At 42.2% G+C, this 22,620-nt stretch overlaps 1 protein-coding gene across 2 annotated transcripts in view; it reads right to left on the bottom strand.

Moving 5' to 3' along the window:
- Nucleotides 1-422: 422 nt before the first annotated feature.
- LOC139554048 (calpain-3-like) overlaps nt 423-22,620 on the bottom strand; it is a 56,645-nt gene continuing 34,447 nt past the window's right edge. For both annotated transcript variants that reach the window (XM_071366962.1, XM_071366963.1), the window contains exons 16-21: nt 21,441-21,505; nt 15,283-15,351; nt 15,069-15,147; nt 13,855-13,971; nt 5,248-5,306; nt 423-4,682 (exon numbers count right to left, since the gene is read on the bottom strand). In XM_071366962.1, the coding sequence (XP_071223063.1) occupies nt 4,656-4,682; nt 5,248-5,306; nt 13,855-13,971; nt 15,069-15,147; nt 15,283-15,351; nt 21,441-21,505 (416 nt within the window). In that variant the 3' untranslated portion in view covers nt 423-4,655. The remainder of the gene's footprint in view (nt 4,683-5,247; nt 5,307-13,854; nt 13,972-15,068; nt 15,148-15,282; nt 15,352-21,440; nt 21,506-22,620) is intronic.

The following is a 22,620-nucleotide window of genomic DNA, read 5'->3' on the forward strand; positions in this document are numbered from 1 at the left end:
GGGTGTTCCGCGGGGTGTGTTCCGCGGGGACATGCCAGTGGGCTGTACAGTTGTAATAAAGAGCATGTTTGATTTTAAAAGTTCTGGTAAGCGTTGTATTTGAAAATGATTTTCCACGACAGTTTCTACGATAAGTTTGTTCAGTTGTTGCCGCCGGTTGTGCTACAGATATTTTACTAGAGTATGTCATCAATTAAAACAAACCTTGAAATAAAAATAAATAAATATATTTTGCAGCATAATACAAGCTTCTTTGTTTTATTTTGTCTTTCATTTGTAGTTGTGTGTGTGCTTGATAAGAATGTCTTGACGTAAAAGCACTCTGACGGAGCAGCGGTTTAGCTAACTTCAACAGAGTTGACTGTTCTCGAGAAATGATCTCCGATTCACTTGAGAACTACGGGTACAAGAAGACCAACCAATAACTACACAATTATTTATTGGGTTAAAATGTTTAAAAATGCATTACACTCATTTGACCGAAGCTTTAGTATGAAACCACAAAAAAAAAAACAGTTCAACCCATAGTCATATTCATGTCTTCATACGTTGAACCCTGTAGGAAGACTTCTGCCTGGTCCTGGTCGTACAGCGGAGGAGGAGGAGGAGGAGCTAGGGAGGCTTCTGCCTGGTCCTGGTCGTACAGTGGAGGAGGAGGAGGAGGAGCTAGGGAGGCTTCTGCCTGGTCCTGGTTGTACAGCGGAGGAGGAGGAGGAGCTAGGGAGGCTTCTGCCTGGTCCTGGTCGTACAGCGGAGGAGGAGGAGGAGGAGCTAGGGAGACTTCTACATGGTCCTGGTCGTACAGCGGAGGAGGAGGAGCTAGGGAGGCTTCTGCCTGGTCCTGGTTGTACAGCCGAGGAGGAGGAGGAGCTAGGGAGGCTTCTACATGGTCCTGGTCGTACAGCGGAGGAGGAGGAGGAGCTAGGGAGGCTTCTGCCTGGTCCTGGTCGTACAGCGGAGGAGGAGGAGGAGCTAGGGAGGCTTCTGCCTGGTCCTGGTTGTACAGCCGAGGAGGAGGAGGAGCTAGGGAGGCTTCTACATGGTCCTGGTCGTACAGCGGAGGAGGAGGAGGAGCTAGGGAGGCTTCTGCCTGGTCCTGGTCGTACAGCGGAGGAGGAGGAGGAGCTAGGGAGGCTTCTGCATGGTCCTGGTTGTACAGCGGAGGAGGAGGAGGAGCTAGGGAGGCTTCTACATGGTCCTGGTTGTACAGCGGAGGAGGAGGAGGAGCTAGGGAGGCTTCTACATGGTCCTGGTCGTACAGCGGAGGAGGAGGAGGAGCTAGGGAGGCTTCTACATGGTCCTGGTCATACAGCGCAGGGTAAGGAAGAGGAGGAGTGTTCTTAGCCGGTTCTGTCTGTTCTGTGTCAGTCTCATTGGTCCATTGGTAGGACTGACAGATTCTACAGACACTTTTCTGTAGAATCTGTGTATCAGTGTTTCAGAACCTGATAGGGGGATTAATTCCGGTCCCCACGGACAGACTGGCTGGTTCTGGGTCAGGAAGCCTGCAACTGACTGGCTGGTTCTGGGTCAGGAAGCCTGAAACTGACTGGCTGGTTCTGGGTCAGGAAGCCTGAAACTGACTGGCTGGTTCTGGGTCAGGAAGCCTGAAACTGACTGGCTGGTTCTGGGTCAGGAAGCCTGAAACTGACTGGCTGGTTCTGGGTCAGGAAGCCTGAAACTGACTGGCTGGTTCTGGGTCAGGAAGCCTGAAACTGACTGGCTGGTTCTGGGTCAGGAAGCCTGAAACTGAAGGAAAGAAGCACTGGTCCTTTTCCAACACGTCTCTGGTTCATCCGTTAGAGAACTGTGGTCTTCACTGGAACGATGTGGAGAACGAGGCTTGGCAGAGCATCACATTGGGTTGATATCGGGTGGGAAACATATTACATTAGGTATTATAGGGGAGGGTTGGATTAGACAGCAGGCAAAAGGCTTAGAACGCCAGGTGCAGATTTTCCCAGAGAAATGAAACAGTGAATATTTTAAAAGATGGATATTTGATGGATTATGAAGAAGCGGCTCTGTGCGGTATCATGACAGAAAAAGAGAGGTTGTGTGTGTTGGATGCCTGAGAGAAAGAATTGTACATGTGGTGAGGAGGGGGGGTCTGTAAATTAAAAAACAACTGCCGATTCAGAAGAGACTGACGTTTCAGCAATACTGGGAAATGGACATGGTAAGGAGAGGAAATGAGAGAAACCTGAGAACTAGAGAGAGAGATGGAGAAGGTTAGAGGGAGAGAGAGATGGAGAAGGTTAGAGGGAGAGAGAGATGGAGAAGGTTAGAGGGAGAGAGAGATGGAGAAGGTTAGAGGGAGAGAGAGATGGAGAAGGTTAGAGGGAGAGAGAGATGGAGAAGGTTAGAGGGAGAGAGAGATGGAGTAGGTTAGAGGGAGAGAGAGATGGAGAAGGTTAGAGGGAGAGAGAGATGGGGAAGGTTAGAGGGAGAGAGAGATGGGGAAGGTTAGAGGGAGAGAGAGATGGAGAAGGTTAGAGGGAGAGAGAGATGGAGAAGGTTAGAGGGAGAGAGAGATGGAGAAGGTTAGAGGGAGAGAGAGATGGAGTAGGTTAGAGGGAGAGAGAGATGGAGAAGGTTAGAGGGAGAGAGAGATGGGGAAGGTTAGAGGGAGAGAGAGATGGGGAAGGTTAGAGGGAGAGAGAGATGGGGAAGGTTAGAGGGAGAGAGAGATGGAGAAGGTTAGAGGGAGAGAAAGATGGAGAAGGTTAGAGGGAGAGAGAGATGGAGAAGGTTAGAGGGAGAGAGAGATGGAGAAGGTTAGAGGGAGAGAGAGATGGGGAAGGTTAGAGGGAGAGAGAGATGGGGAAGGTTAGAGGGAGAGAGAGATGGGGAAGGTTAGAGGGAGAGAGAGATGGAGAAGGTTAGAGGGAGAGAGAGATGGAGAAGGTTAGAGGGAGAGAGAGATGGAGAAGGTTAGAGGGAGAGAGAGATGGAGTAGGTTAGAGGGAGAGAGAGATGGAGAAGGTTAGAGGGAGAGAGAGATGGGGAAGGTTAGAGGGAGAGAGAGATGGGGAAGGTTAGAGGGAGAGAGAGATGGGGAAGGTTAGAGGGAGAGAGAGATGGAGAAGGTTAGAGGGAGAGAAAGATGGAGAAGGTTAGAGGGAGAGAGAGATGGAGAAGGTTAGAGGGAGAGAGAGATGGAGAAGGTTAGAGGGAGAGAGAGATGGGGAAGGTTAGAGGGAGAGAGAGATGGGGAAGGTTAGAGGGAGAGAGAGATGGGGAAGGTTAGAGGGAGAGAGAGATGGAGAAGGTTAGAGGGAGAGAAAGATGGAGAAGGTTAGAGGGAGAGAGAGATGGAGAAGGTTAGAGGGAGAGAGAGATGGAGAAGGAGTAGATTAGAGGGAGAGAGAGATGGAGAAGGAGTAGGTTAGAGGGAGAGAGAGATGGAGAAGGAGTAGATTAGAGGGAGAGAGAGATGGAGAAGGTTAGAGGGAGAGAGAGATGGAGAAGGAGTAGGTTAGAGGGAGAGAGAGATGGAGAAGGAGTAGATTAGAGGGAGAGAGAGATGGAGAAGGAGTAGATTAGAGGGAGAGAGAGATGGAGTAGGTTAGAGGGAGAGAGAGATGGAGAAGGAGTAGATTAGAGAGAGAGAGAGCTGTTATTAATGGTAATCCCATGTCCACTACTACTATTATTATTACTGTTAGTCCCACCATTTATTTATATATAAATATATATATATTTTGTGTATATATATACATATATATTTTATTTAAATTTTTCGATATGTATACTTTGACAATGTAAGTAATAATAACTTGCCATGTCAATAAAGTCAATTGAATTGAATTGAAATTGAATTGAGAGAGATGGAGAAGGAGTAGATTAGAGGGAGAGAGAGATGGAGAAGGTTAGAGGGAGAGAGATGGAGAAGGTTAGAGGGAGAGAGAGATGGAGATGGAGAAGGTTAGAGGGAGAGAGAGATGGAGAAGGTTAGAGGGAGAGAGAGATGGAGTAGGTTAGAGGGAGAGAGAGAGAGAGATGGAGAAGGTTAGAGAGAGATGGAGAAGGTTAGAGGGAGAGAAAGATGGAGAAGGTTAGAGGGAGAGAGAGATGGAGAAGGTTAGAGGGAGAGAGAGATGGAGATGGAGAAGGTTAGAGGGAGAGAGAGATGGAGAAGGTTAGAGGGAGAGAGAGATGGAGTAGGTTAGAGGGAGAGAGAGAGAGAGATGGAGAAGGTTAGAGAGAGATGGAGAAGGTTAGAGGGAGAGAAAGATGGAGAAGGTTAGAGGGAGAGAGAGATGGAGAAGGTTAGAGGGAGAGAGAGATGGAGTAGGTTAGAGGGAGAGAGAGAGAGAGATGGAGAAGGTTAGAGAGAGATGGAGAAGGATGTGATGGAGTTGTAAGTAGTATGGACTGGTAAGAGTAGCAGTCTATTGTGAGAACTGAGGGTTGACGTGAGGTGAACAGCAAGAAGGTGGTGGATGTGGTACTGGCACTGTGGTACTGGGTTAGCGCTACGGTCTGGCACTGTGGTACTGGGTTAGCGCTACGGTCTGGCACTGTGGTACTGGGTTAGCGCTACGGTCTGGCACTGTCACGACTGAGGTAAATGCTGGTAGTTCGCCTCTGTTCTTCACGTTGGGTGGGTGTCACCTGAGAGGCCGACCGGCTGAGAAGACATTTCTGGAAATCTAGGCATACATGGTCAGCTGGAGCCACTGGACAATGAGGAGAGACAAAGAGGGGTATTATCAGTTAGGACATAGAGGAGAGACATAGAGGAGAGACATAGAGGAGAGACATAGAGGGATATTATCAGTTAGGACATAGAGGAGAGACATAGAGGAGAGACAGAGAGGAGAGACATAGAGGAGAGACATAGAGGGGTATTATCAGTTAGGACATAGAGGAGAGACAGAGAGGAGAGACATAGAGGAGAGACATAGAGGAGAGACATAGATGAGAGACATAGAGGGGTATAAGTTAGGACACAGAGGAGAGACATAGAGGAGAGACATAGAGGAGAGACATAGAGGAGAGACATAGAGGAGAGACAGAGAGGAGAGACATAGAGGGGTATAAGTTAGGACACAGAGGAGAGACATAGAGGAGAGACATAGAGGAGAGACAGAGAGGAGAGACAGAGAGGGGTATTATCAGTTAGGACCATTGAAAGCAATGGGCAATAACAACATGTTTTGTTGACACGGGCCCAAAGGGGGAAGTGATGACATGTTTTTACTCCTTATGTTCCGTAATGTATTGTAGAATGAATATCCTTACCTCCAAGACACTAAGTCTGATCGTACCGTCTCCATCCTGGTCGAAGGCCTGGAACGCCCCTGCAAACAAACCCCAGGTAATGAATCAATCAATAAATCAAATATTTATTTATTAAGAGGACCAAAATGGAAATATATATTTTTACTTTGGTTGTGTTATCCGCATTTACTTTGAATTAGTTGTGTACATGTGTGGTTGAGTTGTGTTTTAAATGTGTTTATTTTTTATTTTTTTTAATCAAATGTAACCTTTATTTAACTATGCAAGTCAGTTTTAAGAACAAATTCTTCTTTACAATGACGGTCTACCCCGGCCAAACCCGGACGACGCTGGGATCATTTTGTGCCGCCCTACGGGACTCCCAATCACGGCCGGATGTGACGCAGCCTGGTTGTATACACACGTGTGGATGAGTTGTGTTTTTAAATGTGTTTTATACACGTGTGGATGAGTTGTGTTTTAAAATGTGTTTTATACACACGTGGATGAGTTGTGTTTTAAATGTGTTTTATACACATGTGTGGATGAGTTGTGTTTTAAATGTGTTTTATACACACGTGTGGATGAGTTGTGTTTTAAATGTGTTTTATACACGTGTGGATGAGTTGTGTTTTTAAATGTGTTTTATACACACGTGGATGAGTTGTGTTTTAAATGTGTTTTATACACATGTGTGGATGAGTTGTGTTTTTAAATGTGTTTTATACACATGTGTGGATGAGTTGTGTTTTAAATGTGTTTTATACACATGTGTGGATGAGTTGTGTTTTAAATGTGTTTTATACACACGTGTGGATGAGTTGTGTTTTAAATGTGTTTTATACACACATGTGGATGAGTTGTGTTTTTAAATGTGTTTTATACACATGTGTGGATGAGTTGTGTTTTAAATGTGTTTTATACACATGTGGATGAGTTGTGTTTTTAAATGTGTTTTATACACATGTGGATGAGTTGTGTTTTAAATGTGTTTTATACACATGTGTGGATGAGTTGTGTTTTAAATGTGTTTTATACACATGTGTGGATGAGTTGTGTTTTAAATGTGTTTTATACACATGTGGATGAGTTGTGTTTTAAATGTGTTTTATACACATGTGTGGATGAGTTGTGTTTTTAAATGTGTTTTATACACATGTGTGTTTTAAATGTGTTTTATACACATGTGTGGATGAGTTGTGTTTTAAATGTGTTTTATACACATGTGTGGATGAGTTGTGTTTTTAAATGTGTTTATACACATGTGGATGAGTTGTGTTTTAAATGTGTTTTATACACATGTGGATGAGTTGTGTTTTAAATGTGTTTTATACACATGTGGATGAGTTGTGTTTTAAATGTGTTTTATACACATGTGTGGATGAGTTGTGTTTTTAAATGTGTTTTATACACGTGTGGATGAGTTGTGTTTTAAATGTGTTTTATACACGTGTGGATGAGTTGTGGTTTTAAATGTGTTTTATACACACGTGGATGAGTTGTGTTTTAAATGTGTTTTATACACACGTGTGGATGAGTTGTGTTTTTAAATGTGTTTTATACACATGTGTGGATGAGTTGTGTTTTAAATGTGTTTTATACACATGTGTGGATGAGTTGTGTTTTTAAATGTGTTTTATACACATGTGTGGATGAGTTGTGTTTTAAATGTGTTTTATACACATGTGTGGATGAGTTGTGTTTTAAATGTGTTTTATACACATGTGTGGATGAGTTGTGTTTTAAATGTGTTTTATACACACGTGTGGATGAGTTGTGTTTTTAAATGTGTTTTATACACACATGTGGATGAGTTGTGTTTTTAAATGTGTTTTATACACATGTGTGGATGAGTTGTGTTTTAAATGTGTTTTATACACATGTGGATGAGTTGTGTTTTTAAATGTGTTTTATACACATGTGGATGAGTTGTGTTTTAAATGTGTTTTATACACATGTGTGGATGAGTTGTGTTTTAAATGTGTTTTATACACATGTGTGGATGAGTTGTGTTTTAAATGTGTTTTATACACATGTGGATGAGTTGTGTTTTAAATGTGTTTTATACACGTGTGGATGAGTTGTGTTTTTAAATGTGTTTTATACACATGTGGATGAGTTGTGTTTTAAATGTGTTTTATACACATGTGTGGATGAGTTGTGTTTTTAAATGTGTTTTATACACATGTGTGTTTTAAATGTGTTTTATACACATGTGTGGATGAGTTGTGTTTTAAATTTGTTTTATACACATGTGTGGATGAGTTGTGTTTTAAATGTGTTTTATACACATGTGGATGAGTTGTGTTTTAAATGTGTTTTATACACATGTGTGGATGAGTTGTGTTTTTAAATGTGTTTTATACACATGTGTGGATGAGTTGTGTTTTAAATGTGTTTTATACACATGTGGATGAGTTGTGTTTTAAATGTGTTTTATACACATGTGGATGAGTTGTGTTTTAAATGTGTTTTATACACATGTGTGGATGAGTTGTGTTTTTAAATGTGTTTTATACACATGTGTGGATGAGTTGTGTTTTTAAATGTGTTTTATACACGTGTGGATGAGTTGTGTTTTAAATGTGTTTTATACACATGTGTGGATGAATTGTGTTTTTAAATGTGTTTTATACACGTGTGGATGAGTTGTGTTTTTAAATGTGTTTTATAGACATGTGTGGATGAGTTGTGTTTTAAATGTGTTTTATACACATGTGTGGAAGAGTTATGTTTTTAAATGTGTTTTATTAACATGTGTGGATGAGTTGTGTTTTAAATGTGTTTTATACACACGTGTGGATGAGTTGTGTTTTTAAATGTGTTTTATACACGTGTGGATGAGTTGTGTTTTTAAATGTGTTTTATACACATGTGTGGATGAGTTGTGTTTTAAATGTGTTTTATACACGTGTGGATGAGTTGTGTTTTAAATGTGTTTTATACACATGTGTGGATGAGTTGTGTTTTTAAATGTGTTTTATACACTTGTGGATGAGTTGTGTTTTTAAATGTGTTTTATACACATGTGTGGATGAGTTGTGTTTTTAAATGTGTTTTATACACATGTGTGGATGAGTTGTGTTTTAAATGTGTTTTATACACATGTGGATGAGTTGTGTTTTAAATGTGTTTTATACACACGTGTGGATGAGTTGTGTTTTTAAATGTGTTTTATACACATGTGTGGATGAGTTGTGTTTTAAATGTGTTTTATACACATGTGTGGATGAGTTGTGTTTTTAAATGTGTTTTATACACATGTGTGGATGAGCTGTGTTTTAAATGTGTTTTATACACATGTGTGGATGAGTTGTGTTTTAAATGTGTTTTATACACATGTGTGGATGAGTTGTGTTTTAAATGTGTTTTATACACACGTGTGGGTGAGTTGTGTTTTTAAATGTGTTTTATACACACATGTGGATGAGTTGTGTTTTTAAATGTGTTTTATACACATGTGTGGATGAGTTGTGTTTTAAATGTGTTTTATACACATGTGGATGAGTTGTGTTTTTAAATGTGTTTTATACACATGTGGATGAGTTGTGTTTTAAATGTGTTTTATACACATGTGTGGATGAGTTGTGTTTTAAATGTGTTTTATACACATGTGTGGATGAGTTGTGTTTTAAATGTGTTTTATACACATGTGGATGAGTTGTGTTTTAAATGTGTTTTATACACGTGTGGATGAGTTGTGTTTTTAAATGTGTTTTATACACATGTGTGGATGAGTTGTGTTTTAAATGTGTTTTATACACATGTGTGGATGAGTTGTGTTTTTAAATGTGTTTTATACACATGTGTGGATGAGTTGTGTTTTAAATGTGTTTTATACACATGTGTGGATGAGTTGTGTTTTAAATGTGTTTTATACACATGTGTGGATGAGTTGTGTTTTAAATGTGTTTTATACACACGTGTGGGTGAGTTGTGTTTTTAAATGTGTTTTATACACACATGTGGATGAGTTGTGTTTTTAAATGTGTTTTATACACATGTGTGGATGAGTTGTGTTTTAAATGTGTTTTATACACATGTGGATGAGTTGTGTTTTTAAATGTGTTTTATACACATGTGGATGAGTTGTGTTTTAAATGTGTTTTATACACATGTGTGGATGAGTTGTGTTTTAAATGTGTTTTATACACATGTGTGGATGAGTTGTGTTTTAAATGTGTTTTATACACATGTGGATGAGTTGTGTTTTAAATGTGTTTTATACACGTGTGGATGAGTTGTGTTTTTAAATGTGTTTTATACACATGTGTGGATGAGTTGTGTTTTAAATGTGTTTTATACACGTGTGGATGAGTTGTGTTTTAAATGTGTTTTATACACATGTGTGGATGAGTTGTGTTTTTAAATGTGTTTTATACACTTGTGGATGAGTTGTGTTTTTAAATGTGTTTTATACACATGTGTGGATGAGTTGTGTTTTTAAATGTGTTTTATACACATGTGTGGATGAGTTGTGTTTTAAATGTGTTTTATACACATGTGGATGAGTTGTGTTTTAAATGTGTTTTATACACACGTGTGGATGAGTTGTGTTTTTAAATGTGTTTTATACACATGTGTGGATGAGTTGTGTTTTAAATGTGTTTTATACACATGTGTGGATGAGTTGTGTTTTTAAATGTGTTTTATACACATGTGTGGATGAGTTGTGTTTTAAATGTGTTTTATACACATGTGTGGATGAGTTGTGTTTTAAATGTGTTTTATACACATGTGTGGATGAGTTGTGTTTTAAATGTGTTTTATACACACGTGTGGGTGAGTTGTGTTTTTAAATGTGTTTTATACACACATGTGGATGAGTTGTGTTTTTAAATGTGTTTTATACACATGTGTGGATGAGTTGTGTTTTAAATGTGTTTTATACACATGTGGATGAGTTGTGTTTTTAAATGTGTTTTATACACATGTGGATGAGTTGTGTTTTAAATGTGTTTTATACACATGTGTGGATGAGTTGTGTTTTAAATGTGTTTTATACACATGTGTGGATGAGTTGTGTTTTAAATGTGTTTTATACACATGTGGATGAGTTGTGTTTTAAATGTGTTTTATACACATGTGTGGATGAGTTGTGTTTTTAAATGTGTTTTATACACATGTGTGTTTTAAATGTGTTTTATACACGTGTGGATGAGTTGTGTTTTAAATGTGTTTTATACACATGTGTGGATGAATTGTGTTTTTAAATGTGTTTTATACACATGTGTGGATGAGTTGTGTTTTTAAATGTGTTTTATACACGTGTGGATGAGTTGTGTTTTAAATGTGTTTTATACACATGTGGATGAGTTGTGTTTTAAATGTGTTTTATACACATGTGTGGATGAGTTGTGTTTTTAAATGTGTTTTATACACATGTGTGTTTTAAATGTGTTTTATACACATGTGTGGATGAGTTGTGTTTTAAATGTGTTTTATACACATGTGTGGATGAGTTGTGTTTTTAAATGTGTTTTATACACATGTGTGGATGAGTTGTGTTTTTAAATGTGTTTTATACACGTGTGGATGAGTTGTGTTTTAAATGTGTTTTATACACATGTGTGGATGAATTGTGTTTTTAAATGTGTTTTATACACATGTGTGGATGAGTTGTCTTTTAAATGTGTTTTATACACATGTGTGGATGAGTTGTGTTTTAAATGTGTTTTATACACATGTGGATGAGTTGTGTTTTAAATGTGTTTTATACACGTGTGGATGAGTTGTGTTTTTAAATGTGTTTTATACACATGTGTGTTTTAAATGTGTTTTATACACACATGTGGATGAGTTGTGTTTTAAATGTGTTTTATACACATGTGGATGAGTTGTGTTTTAAATGTGTTTTATACACATGTGTGGATGAGTTGTGTTTTTAAATGTGTTTTATACACGTGTGGATGAGTTGTGTTTTTAAATGTGTTTTATACACGTGTGGATGAGTTGTGTTTTAAATGTGTTTTATACACGTGTGGATGAGTTGTGTTTTAAATGTGTTTTATACACATGTTTGGATGAGTTGTGTTTTTAAATGTGTTTTATACACTTGTGGATGAGTTGTGTTTTTAAATGTGTTTTATACACATGTGTGGATGAGTTGTGTTTTTAAATGTGTTTTATACACATGTGTGGATGAGTTGTGTTTTAAATGTGTTTTATACACATGTGTGGATGAGTTGTGTTTTTAAATGTGTTTTATACACGTGTGGATGAGTTGTGTTTTTAAATGTGTTTTATACACGTGTGGATGAGTTGTGTTTTAAATGTGTTTTATACACATGTGTGGATGAGTTGTGTTTTTAAATGTGTTTTATACACATGTGGATGAGTTGTGTTTTAAATGTGTTTTATACACATGTGTGGATGAGTTGTGTTTTAAATGTGTTTTATACACATGTGGATGAGTTGTGTTTTAAATGTGTTTTATACACATGTGTGGATGAGTTGTGTTTTAAATGTGTTTTATACACGTGTGGATGAGTTGTGTTTTAAATGTGTTTTATACACGTGTGGATGAGTTGTGTTTTAAATTTGTTTTATACACATGTGTGGATGAGTTGTGTTTTTAAATGTGTTTTATACACATGTGGATGAGTTGTGTTTTAAATGTGTTTTATACACATGTGTGGATGAGTTGTGTTTTAAATGTGTTTTATACACATGTGTGGATGAGTTGTGTTTTAAATGTGTTTTATACACATGTGTGGATGAGTTGTGTTTTAAATGTGTTTTATACACATGTGTGGATGAGTTGTGTTTTAAATGTGTTTTATACACATGTGTGGATGAGTTGTGTTTTTAAATGTGTTTTATACACATGTGGATGAGTTGTGTTTTATACACATGTGGATGAGTTGTGTTTTAAATGTGTTTTATACACATGTGTGGATGAGTTGTGTTTTTAAATGTGTTTTATACACGTGTGGATGAGTTGTGTTTTTAAATGTGTTTTATACACATGTGTGGATGAGTTGTGTTTTAAATGTGTTTTATACACGTGTGGATGAGTTGTGTTTTAAATGTGTTTTATACACATGTTTGGATGAGTTGTGTTTTTAAATGTGTTTTATACACTTGTGGATGAGTTGTGTTTTTAAATGTGTTTTATACACATGTGTGGATGAGTTGTGTTTTTAAATGTGTTTTATACACATGTGTGGATGAGTTGTGTTTTTAAATGTGTTTTATACACGTGTGGATGAGTTGTGTTTTTAAATGTGTTTTATACACGTGTGGATGAGTTGTGTTTTAAATGTGTTTTATACACATGTGTGGATGAGTTGTGTTTTTAAATGTGTTTTATACACATGTGTGGATGAGTTGTGTTTTTAAATGTGTTTTATACACATGTGGATGAGTTGTGTTTTATACACATGTGGATGAGTTGTGTTTTAAATGTGTTTTATACACATGTGGATGAGTTGTGTTTTAAATGTGTTTTATACACATGTGTGGATGAGTTGTGTTTTTAAATGTGTTTCATACACATGTGGATGAGTTGTGTTTTAAATGTGTTTTATACACATGTGGATGAGTTGTGTTTTAAATGTGTTTTATACACATGTGTGGATGAGTTGTGTTTTAAATGTGTTTTATACACGTGTGGATGAGTTGTGTTTTAAATGTGTTTTATACACGTGTGGATGAGTTGTGTTTTAAATTTGTTTTATACACATGTGTGGATGAGTTGTGTTTTTAAATGTGTTTTATACACATGTGGATGAGTTGTGTTTTAAATGTGTTTTATACACATGTGTGGATGAGTTGTGTTTTAAATGTGTTTTATACACATGTGTGGATGAGTTGTGTTTTAAATGTGTTTTATACACATGTGTGGATGAGTTGTGTTTTAAATGTGTTTTATACACATGTGTGGATGAGTTGTGTTTTAAATGTGTTTTATACACATGTGTGGATGAGTTGTGTTTTTAAATGTGTTTTATACACATGTGGATGAGTTGTGTTTTATACACATGTGGATGAGTTGTGTTTTAAATGTGTTTTATACACATGTGGATGAGTTGTGTTTTAAATGTGTTTTATACACATGTGTGGATGAGTTGTGTTTTTAAATGTGTTTCATACACATGTGGATGAGTTGTGTTTTAAATGTGTTTTATACACATGTGGATGAGTTGTGTTTTAAATGTGTTTTATACACGTGTGGATGAGTTGTGTTTTTAAATGTGTTTTATACACGTGTGGATGAGTTGTGTTTTAAATGTGTTTTATACACACGTGTGGATGAGTTGTGTTTTTAAATGTGTTTTATACACGTGTGGATGAGTTGTGTTTTAAATGTGTTTTATACACACGTGTGGATAAGTTGTGTTTTAAATGTGTTTTATACACACGTGTGGATGAGTTGTGTTTTAAATGTGTTTTATACACATGTGGATGAGTTGTGTTTTAAATGTGTTTTATACACACGTGTGGATGAGTTGTATTTTAAATGTGTTTTATACACACGTGTTGGGTTGGGTTGGGTTTTTAACTGTCAACTCAAATATAAAGCCCTTTTTACATCACCATGTACAGTAACCAGACCTGCATGCCCACAGCACAAGCAGATCTGGGACCAGTGTGATACGGCGATGAGGTGAGGTGTGTGTGACTTACTGAACATGGCTTCCAGCCGGACCAGACAGCTGATGAAACTGTCAAAGTCGATGTTCATGCCCTCGTTGGCGTAGCGCATGGTGATGATGTCATAGAGCTGATTGTTGAGACGAAAGCCTGAACGGGAGACAAGACACATAACTGAACAGTGACCAGACCGTCAGAGATGGGAGATATTGGAGAGACACATAACTGAACAGTGACCAGACCGTCAGAGATGGGAGATATTGGAGAGACACATAACTGAACAGTGACCAGACCGTCAGAGATGGGAGATATTGGAGAGACACATAACTGAACAGTCACAAGACCGTCAGAGATGGGAGATATTGGAGAGACACATAACTGAACAGTGACAAGACCGTTAGAGATGCGAGATATTGGACAAAAGACACATAACTGAACAGTGACCAGACCGTTAGAGATGGGAGATATTGGAGAGACACATAACTGAACAGTCACAAGACCGTCAGAGATGGGAGATATTGGAGAGACACATAACTGAACAGTGACCAGACCGTCAGAGATGGGAGATATTGGAGAGACACATAACTGAACAGTGACCAGACCGTCAGAGATGGGAGATATTGGAGAGACACATAACTGAACAGTGACCAGACCGTCAGAGATGGGAGATATTGGAGAGACACATAACTGAACAGTGACCAGACCGTCAGAGATGGGAGATATTTGTAGAGACACATAACTGAACAGTGACCACACCGTTAGAGATGGGAGATATTTGTAGAGACACATTACTGAACAGTGACCAGACCGTCAGAGATGGGAGATATTGGAGAGACACATAACTGAGTGACCAGACCGTTAGAGATGGGAGATATTGGAGAGACACATAACTGAACAGTGACCAGACCGTTAGAGATGGGAGATATTGGAGAGACACATAACTGAACAGTGACCAGACCGTTAGAGATGGGAGATATTGGAGAGACACATAACTGAACAGTGACCAGACCGTTAGAGATGGGAGATATTGGAGAGACACATAACTGAACAGTGACCAGACCGTTAGAGATGGGAGATATTGGAGAGACACATTAGACTGTGCAGTGTTCAGTTACCATGGCTGCAGCACATTTAAAACAAAACAGCATGTCTTTCCATCTCCTTGTCGTTGCCGAGACAGGGATCCAATCTACCTGACGGTTTTTATTCTATTTAAACCTGGTAAACACAACTTAAGATGATCTTACCTGCATCGTTGACAGCATTTCTCATCTCGTAGCTGTTGATGCTACCAGCCTGGTCCGAGTTATAGTGTTGGAAAATTCCCTAAAGAAACAGAGCAGTTGTAAATCTATACATCGGACTATGTCTACAGTGTCCATTGGGAGTTTAAATGAAAGGATTGGGAGATGAGGGAAAACCCAGCATTCTTAAGAGGAAGACGATGAAGAACATTCTCACCTGCCACTGCTTGATCTTGTTCCAGAGATGTCTGAACTCCTGCAGGCTGAGTCTGCCTGTCCCGTCCATCTAGACGTTAGCTTTAGTTAAGACAACAATGACGGGCGACACATGGGAACTCACAATCAACCATTTCAACAAACAGTCACTTAGCTCAGAGAAAAAAAAGCTGTTTCTACACTCCTGTCATTACTGGCCGGCTCGGGTCAGGTTACCGTGGACCGCAATCCTACAGAGAGATCTCTCACACCCACCAGAGGGGAAGAGATTGAGAGGTATGGGGGGGTTATGACACCTCACGCCCATTGTAAAACTAAGGCAGCAGACAAAATTCCTTTGTCCTCTCACTATGGAGAATCGGCCTCAGAACATTAACATGCGATAAACGGATTTTGGGACAATGGGTTTCGTCAGCCACAATGGTGGTCATGACGATAGATGGAATATGAAAATGTATGTCGTTTTTGTTATGTTATTAAAAGTTAAAGGACGACGTTATAACGAAACACATTGTAACTTTAAGAGTTTTTCTAGTCTATGCTTGATGTTTGCGTAATGTACGTTGTGGGGAAAATGTCCAGATCAAAGAGAATGTTTTTGTAAAGATGAAATAGAAAGTTAGTTGTCTAAATTGGATTTGAGTCAAATCCAGTCCTCCAGCCTCGTAACTTGATACGCCCAGAGAATTGCCCTAAAGGCGGAAACGCCCACTTCTGACCCGAGGGTATAAAACATGTGAGTTAAGAATTAACCTATCAGACTAAGTGACCCTGAGCTGCAGCCAAGGTCTGAGAGGTCAGCAACCCCAAAACGCAACACGAGGTTGAAGACAAAGGAAACCTCTTCTACCCAAGCTACGGAGGAGTAGCTGTGTCTAAGAGGATGGATTCAAGCCGGACCACCCGGTCTCCACTCCCCATCGAATCGTGGTATCTACACTGTTTTTATTCCTACGCCGTGAGCCCTGAGCTACAGGGCTGGCTGTCCTCAGAAGAACCCTTTCAGAACGAGGGCGAGGAAACAGACCACTAAGCCAAAAGGACACTGACATCGTGAGGACAACCAGAGAGTTACACCCTGTAACCAGAGAACCCTTTCAGAACGAGGGCGAGGAAACAGACCACTAAGCCAAAAGGACACTGACATCGTGAGGACAACCAGAGAGTTACACCCTGTAACCAGAGAACCCTTTCAGAACGAGGGCGAGGAAACAGACTACTAAGCCAAAAGGACACTGACATCGTGAGGACAACCAGAGAGTTACACCCTGTAACCAGAGAAGTGTGTCATCCGAGAAGCCGAAACGGTCCACGCAGAGACCCACAGCGGAGACCTTCGACACATAATTACATCCTTATATTCTGACCCATAAGAGCGGCAGTCCGGGGCAAGGTTGGGCCTAGTTTACAAATGCACCCAGGTGTGCTTTTCTCTCTTTCTCTCTCTTTTAAATCCCCATTTTCTGTAACACCTGTCATATTGTGTTGGCCCACTAGGGAGCTGTTTCGTTGTATTAAGTTATAATCAATAGCCTAGACTGTGTGTTTGTGTATCTTATATTATCATCTTAGCTTGTTAGCAAATAAATAATCAACTCAACTGGTGTGGTACGGACTCATTGGTGGGATTCGGGTTTGTACAGATTCGCGGATTATGCGACGTTCAGAATGAGACTGTAGAGGAAATTGATTGATTAGCGACTGTTGTAAAATCGATATTCTGATATTCTTTGAGTTAATTTGCGAAATAGAAACTCAATAAAACCAAACTTTCCCATGGTGCCCCCAGGTTAATGAGTTAATAATGGCCTGATTCATTATAAACTGTTAATCATTCGATGAGCAGCAGTCGTCACATTAATCAATACAACGTCACGACACTCCCTTAGCTCAGATTAACCTGTTTCTACACTCCCTTACTCACAAACCCTGGTTAATACATTACTTATTTCCTGTAACACTCATGTACCACACATGGCCTTGGGTACGTACTACAGTCACACCCATGGCCTTGGGTACGTACTACAGTCACACCCATGGCCTTGGGTACGTACTACAGTCACACCCATGGACTTGGGTACGTACTACAGTCACACCCATGGCCTTGGGTACGTACTACAGTCACACCCATGGCCTTGGGTACGTGCTACAGTCACACCCATGGCCTTGGGTACGTACTACAGTCACACCCATGGCCTTGGGTACGTACTACAGTCACACCCATGGCCTTGGGTACGTGCTACAGTCACACCCATGGCCTTGGGTACGTACTACAGTCACACCCATGGCCTTGGGTACGTGCTACAGTCACACCCATGGCCTTGGGTACGTGCTACAGTCACACCCATGGCCTTGGGTACGTACTACAGTCACACCCATGGCCTTGGGTACGTACTACAGTCACACCCATGGCCTTGGGTACGTACTACAGTCACACCCATGGCCTTGGGTACGTACTACAGTCACACCCATGGCCTTGGGTACGTGCTACAGTCACACCCATGGCCTTGGGTACGTGCTACAGTCACACCCATGGCCTTGGGTACGTACTACAGTCACATCCATGGCCTTGGGTACGTGCTACAGTCACACCCATGGCCTTGGGTACGTGCTACAGTCACACCCATGGCCTTGGGTACGTACTAGAGTCACACCCATGGCCTTGGGTACGTGCTACAGTCACACCCATGGCCTTGGGTACGTGCTACAGTCACACCCATGGCCTTGGGTACGTGCTACAGTCACACCCATGGCCTTGGGTACGTGCTACAGTCACACCCATGGCCTTGGGTACGTGCTACTGAGAACTACTGCAGCAAATGGTGATTTTGCCCTCATAGACCACTGTAGGCCCTGTCACAGGTCACAACAGACTGTGATGTCTCTGTAGACTAGTGGTTCCCAAACCTCTCCTCTGGGACCCCCAGCCGTTCTCTAACCTCTCCTCGGGGACCCCCAGCCGTTCTCTAACCTCTCCTCTGAGACCCCCAGTCGTTCTCTAACCTCTCCTCTGGGACCCCCAGCTGTTCTCTAACCTCTCCTCTGGGACCCCCAGCCGTTCTCTAACCTCTCCTCAGGGACCCCCAGCCGTTCTCTAACCTCTCCTCTGGGACCCCCAGCCGTTCTCTAACCTCTCCTCGGGGACCCCCAGCCGTTCTCTAACCTCTCCTCTGGGACCCCCAGCCGTTCTCTAACCTCTCCTCGGGGACCCCCAGCCGTTCTCTAACCTCTCCTCGGGGACCCCCAGCCGTTCTCTAACCTCTCCTCAGGGACCCCCAGCCGTTCTCTAACCTCTCCTCTGAGACCCCCAGCCGTTCTCTAACCTCTCCTCGGGACACCCCCAGACGTTCTCTAACCTCTCCTCAAGGACCCCCAGCTGTTCTCTAACCTCTCCTCAAGGACCCCCAGCTGTTCTCTAACCTCTCCTCTGGGACCCCCAGCCGTTCTCTAACCTCTCCTCGGGGACCCCCAGCTGTTCTCTAACCTCTCCTCTGGGACCCCCAGCCGTTCTCTAACCTCTCCTCGGGGACCCCCAGCCGTTCTCTAACCTCTCCTCGGGGACCCCCAGCCGTTCTCTAACCTCTCCTCAAGGACCCCCAGCCGTTCTCTAACCTCTCCTCGGGACCCCCAGTCGTTCTCTAACCTCTTCTCAGGGACCCCCAGCCGTTCTCTAACCTCTCCTCGGGACCCCCAGCCGTTCTCTAACCTCTCCTCTGGGACCCCCAGCCGTTCTCTAACCTCTCCTCGGGACCCCCAGTCGTTCTCTAACCTCTCCTCGGGGACCCCCAGCCGTTCTCTAACCTCTCCTCTGAGACCCCCAGCCGTTCTCTAACCTCTCCTCAAGGACCCCCAGCCGTTCTCTAACCTCTCCTCTGGGACCCCCAGCCGTTCTCTAACCTCTCCTCGGGGACCCCCAGCCGTTCTCTAACCTCTCCTCGGGACCCCCAGTCGTTCTCTAACCTCTCCTCGGGACCCCCAGCCGTTCTCTAACCTCTCCTCGGGACCCCCAGTCGTTCTCTAACCTCTCCTCGGGACCCCCAGCCGTTCTCTAACCTCTCCTCTGGGACCCCCAGCCGTTCTCTAACCTCTCCTCTGGGACCCCCAGCCGTTCTCTAACCTCTCCTCTGGGACCCCCAGCCGTTCTCTAACCTCTCCTCTGGGACCCCCAGCCGTTCTCTAACCTCTCCTCGGGACACCCCCAGTCGTTCTCTAACCTCTCCTCTGGGACCCCCAGCCGTTCTCTAACCTCTCCTCTGGGACCCCCAGCCGTTCTCTAACCTCTCCTCTGGGACCCCCAGCCGTTCTCTAACCTCTCCTCAGGGACCCCCAGCCGTTCTCTAACCTCTCCTCGGGACACCCCCAGTCGTTCTCTAACCTCTCCTCTGGGACCCCCAGCCGTTCTCTAACCTCTCCTCTGGGACCCCCAGCCGTTCTCTAACCTCTCCTCTGGGACCCCCAGCCGTTCTCTAACCTCTCCTCAGGGACCCCCAGCCGTTCTCTAACCTCTCCTCGGGGACCCCCAGCTGTTCTCTAACCTCTCCTCGGGACACCCCCAGTCGTTCTCTAACCTCTCCTCTGGGACCCCCAGCCGTTCTCTAACCTCTCCTCTGGGACCCCCAGTCGTTCTCAAACCTCTCCTTGGGGACACCAAGAGCATGGTGCTTGTAATGCAAAGGTTGTCGGTTCAATTCCCAGAACCACCCATAGAGAAAATGTTTGAACACAGGACTGTTCCTTTGGATAAAAGAGTCTTCTAAATGGCTTATTTTATATTGCCAGCTAATCATCAAGCCCTTGACTAAGTGAATTAGTCAGTGGTGGAAAAAAGTACCCAACTGTCATACTTGAGTAAAAGTAAAGATTCTTTCTTTGGAAATTACTCAAGTGAAAGTGAAAGTCACCTGGTAAAATATTATTTGAGTAAAAGTATTTGTTTTAAAATATACTTAAGTATCAAAAGTAAATGTAATTGCTAAAATATCAAAAAGTACAATGTGTGTGAATTGGACCATTTCCCTGTCCTGATGAGCATTTAAAATGTAATGAGGACTTTGTGTGTCTGGGAAAATGTATGGAGGAAAAAGTACATCATTTTCTTTAGGAACTCAGTGAAGTAAACGTAAAAGTTGTCAACCTGACCTGGGAGGGTCTCTATCTACAGACAACCTGACCTGGGAGGGTCTCTATCTACAGACAACCTGACCTGGGAGGGTCTCTATCTACAGACAACCTGACCTGGGAGGGTCTCTATCTACAGACAACCTGACCTGGGAGGGTCTCTATCTACAGACAACCTGACCTGGGAGGGTCTCTATCTACAGACAACCTGACCTGGGAGGGTCTCTATCTACAGACAACCTGACCTGGGAGGGTCTCTATCTACAGACAACACAACCTGACCTGGGAGGGTCTCTATCTACAGACAACACAACCTGACCTGGGAGGGTCTCTATCTACAGACAACCTGACCTGGGAGGGTCTCTATCTACAGACAACCTGACCTGGGAGGGTCTCTATCTACAGACAACACAACCTGACCTGGGAGGGTCTCTATCTACAGACAACACAACCTGACCTGACCTGGGAGGGTCTCTGTCTACAGACAACACAACCTGACCTGGGAGGGTCTCTATCTACAGACAACACAACCTGACCTGGGAGGGTCTCTATCGACAGACAACACAACCTGACCTGGGAGGGTCTCTATCGACAGACAACACAACCTGACCTGGGAGGGTCTCTATCTACAGACAACCTGACCTGGGAGGGTCTCTATCTACAGACAACCTGACCTGGGAGGGTCTCTATCTACAGACAACCTGACCTGGGAGGGTCTCTATCTACAGACAACACAACCTGACCTGGGAGGGTCTCTATCTACAGACAACACAACCTGACCTGACCTGGGAGGGTCTCTGTCTACAGACAACACAACCTGACCTGGGAGGGTCTCTATCTACAGACAACACAACCTGACCTGGGAGGGTCTCTATCGACAGACAACACAACCTGACCTGGGAGGGTCTCTATCGACAGACAACACAACCTGACCTGGGAGGGTCTCTATCTACAGACAACCTGACCTGGGAGGGTCTCTATCTACAGACAACCTGACCTGGGAGGGTCTCTATCTACAGACAACACAGATACAGAGGATACGTCCATGAGAGAGATCATGCTCCTGCAGCTCTCCAGGCTAAAACCCTCTGTGTTCAGGTCCTTATCTGTGAGAGAGAGAGAGAGAGAGACTCTGTTCACAAACACAAACACACCCCACAGAGCCCCAGGACAACAGCACAATTAGACCCAACCAAATCATGAGAAAACAAAAAGATAATTACTTGACACATTGGAAAGAATTAACAAAAAAACAGAGCAAACTAGAATGCTATTTGGCCCTAAACAGAGAGTACACAGTGGCAGAATACCTGACCACTGTGACTGACCCAAACTTAAGGAAAGCTTTGACTATGTACAGACTCAGTGAGCATAGCCTTGCTATTGAGAAAGGCCGCCGTAGGCAGACATGGCTCTCAAGAGAAGACAGGCTATGTGCACACTGCCCACAAAATGAGGTGGAAACTGAGCTGCACTTCCTAACCTCCTGCCCAATGTATGACCATATTAGAGAGACATATTTCCCTCAGATTACACAGATCCACAAAGAATTTGAAAACAAATCCAATTTTGATAAACTCCCATATCTACTGGGAGAAATTCCACAGTGTGCCATCACAGCAGCAAGATTTGTGACCTGTTGCCACAAGAAAAGGGCAACCAGTGAAGAACAAACACCATTGTAAATACAACCCATATTTATGCTTATTTATTTTAACTTGTGTGCTTTATCCATTTGTACATTGTCACAACACTGTATATATATAATATAACATTTGTAATGTCTTTATTGTTTTGAAACTTCTGTATGTGTAATGTTTACTGTTAATTTGTATTGTTTATTTCACTTTTGTATAATATCTACCTCACTTGCTTTGGCAATGTTAACACATGTTTCCCATGCCAATAAAGCCCCTTGAATTGAATTGAATTGAATTGAATTGAGAGAGAGAGAGAGAGAGAGAGAGAGAGAGAGAGAGAGAGAGAGAGAGAGAGAGAGAGAGAGAGAGAGAGAGAGAGAGAGAGAGAGAGAGAGAGAGAGAGAGAGAGAGAGAGAGAGAGAGAGAGAGAGAGAGAGAGAGAGAGAGAGAGAGAGAGAGAGAGAGGGAGAGAGAGGGGAGAGAGAGGGAGAGAGAGAGAGAGAGAGAGAGAGAGAGAGAGAGAGAGAGAGAGAGAGAGAGAGAGAGAGAGAGAGAGAGAGAGAGAGAGAGAGAGAGAGAGA

The sequence above is a fragment of the Salvelinus alpinus genome, chromosome 25, assembly GCF_045679555.1.
Source record: "Salvelinus alpinus chromosome 25, SLU_Salpinus.1, whole genome shotgun sequence".
In the NCBI taxonomy this organism is placed as follows: Eukaryota; Metazoa; Chordata; class Actinopteri; order Salmoniformes; family Salmonidae; genus Salvelinus; species Salvelinus alpinus.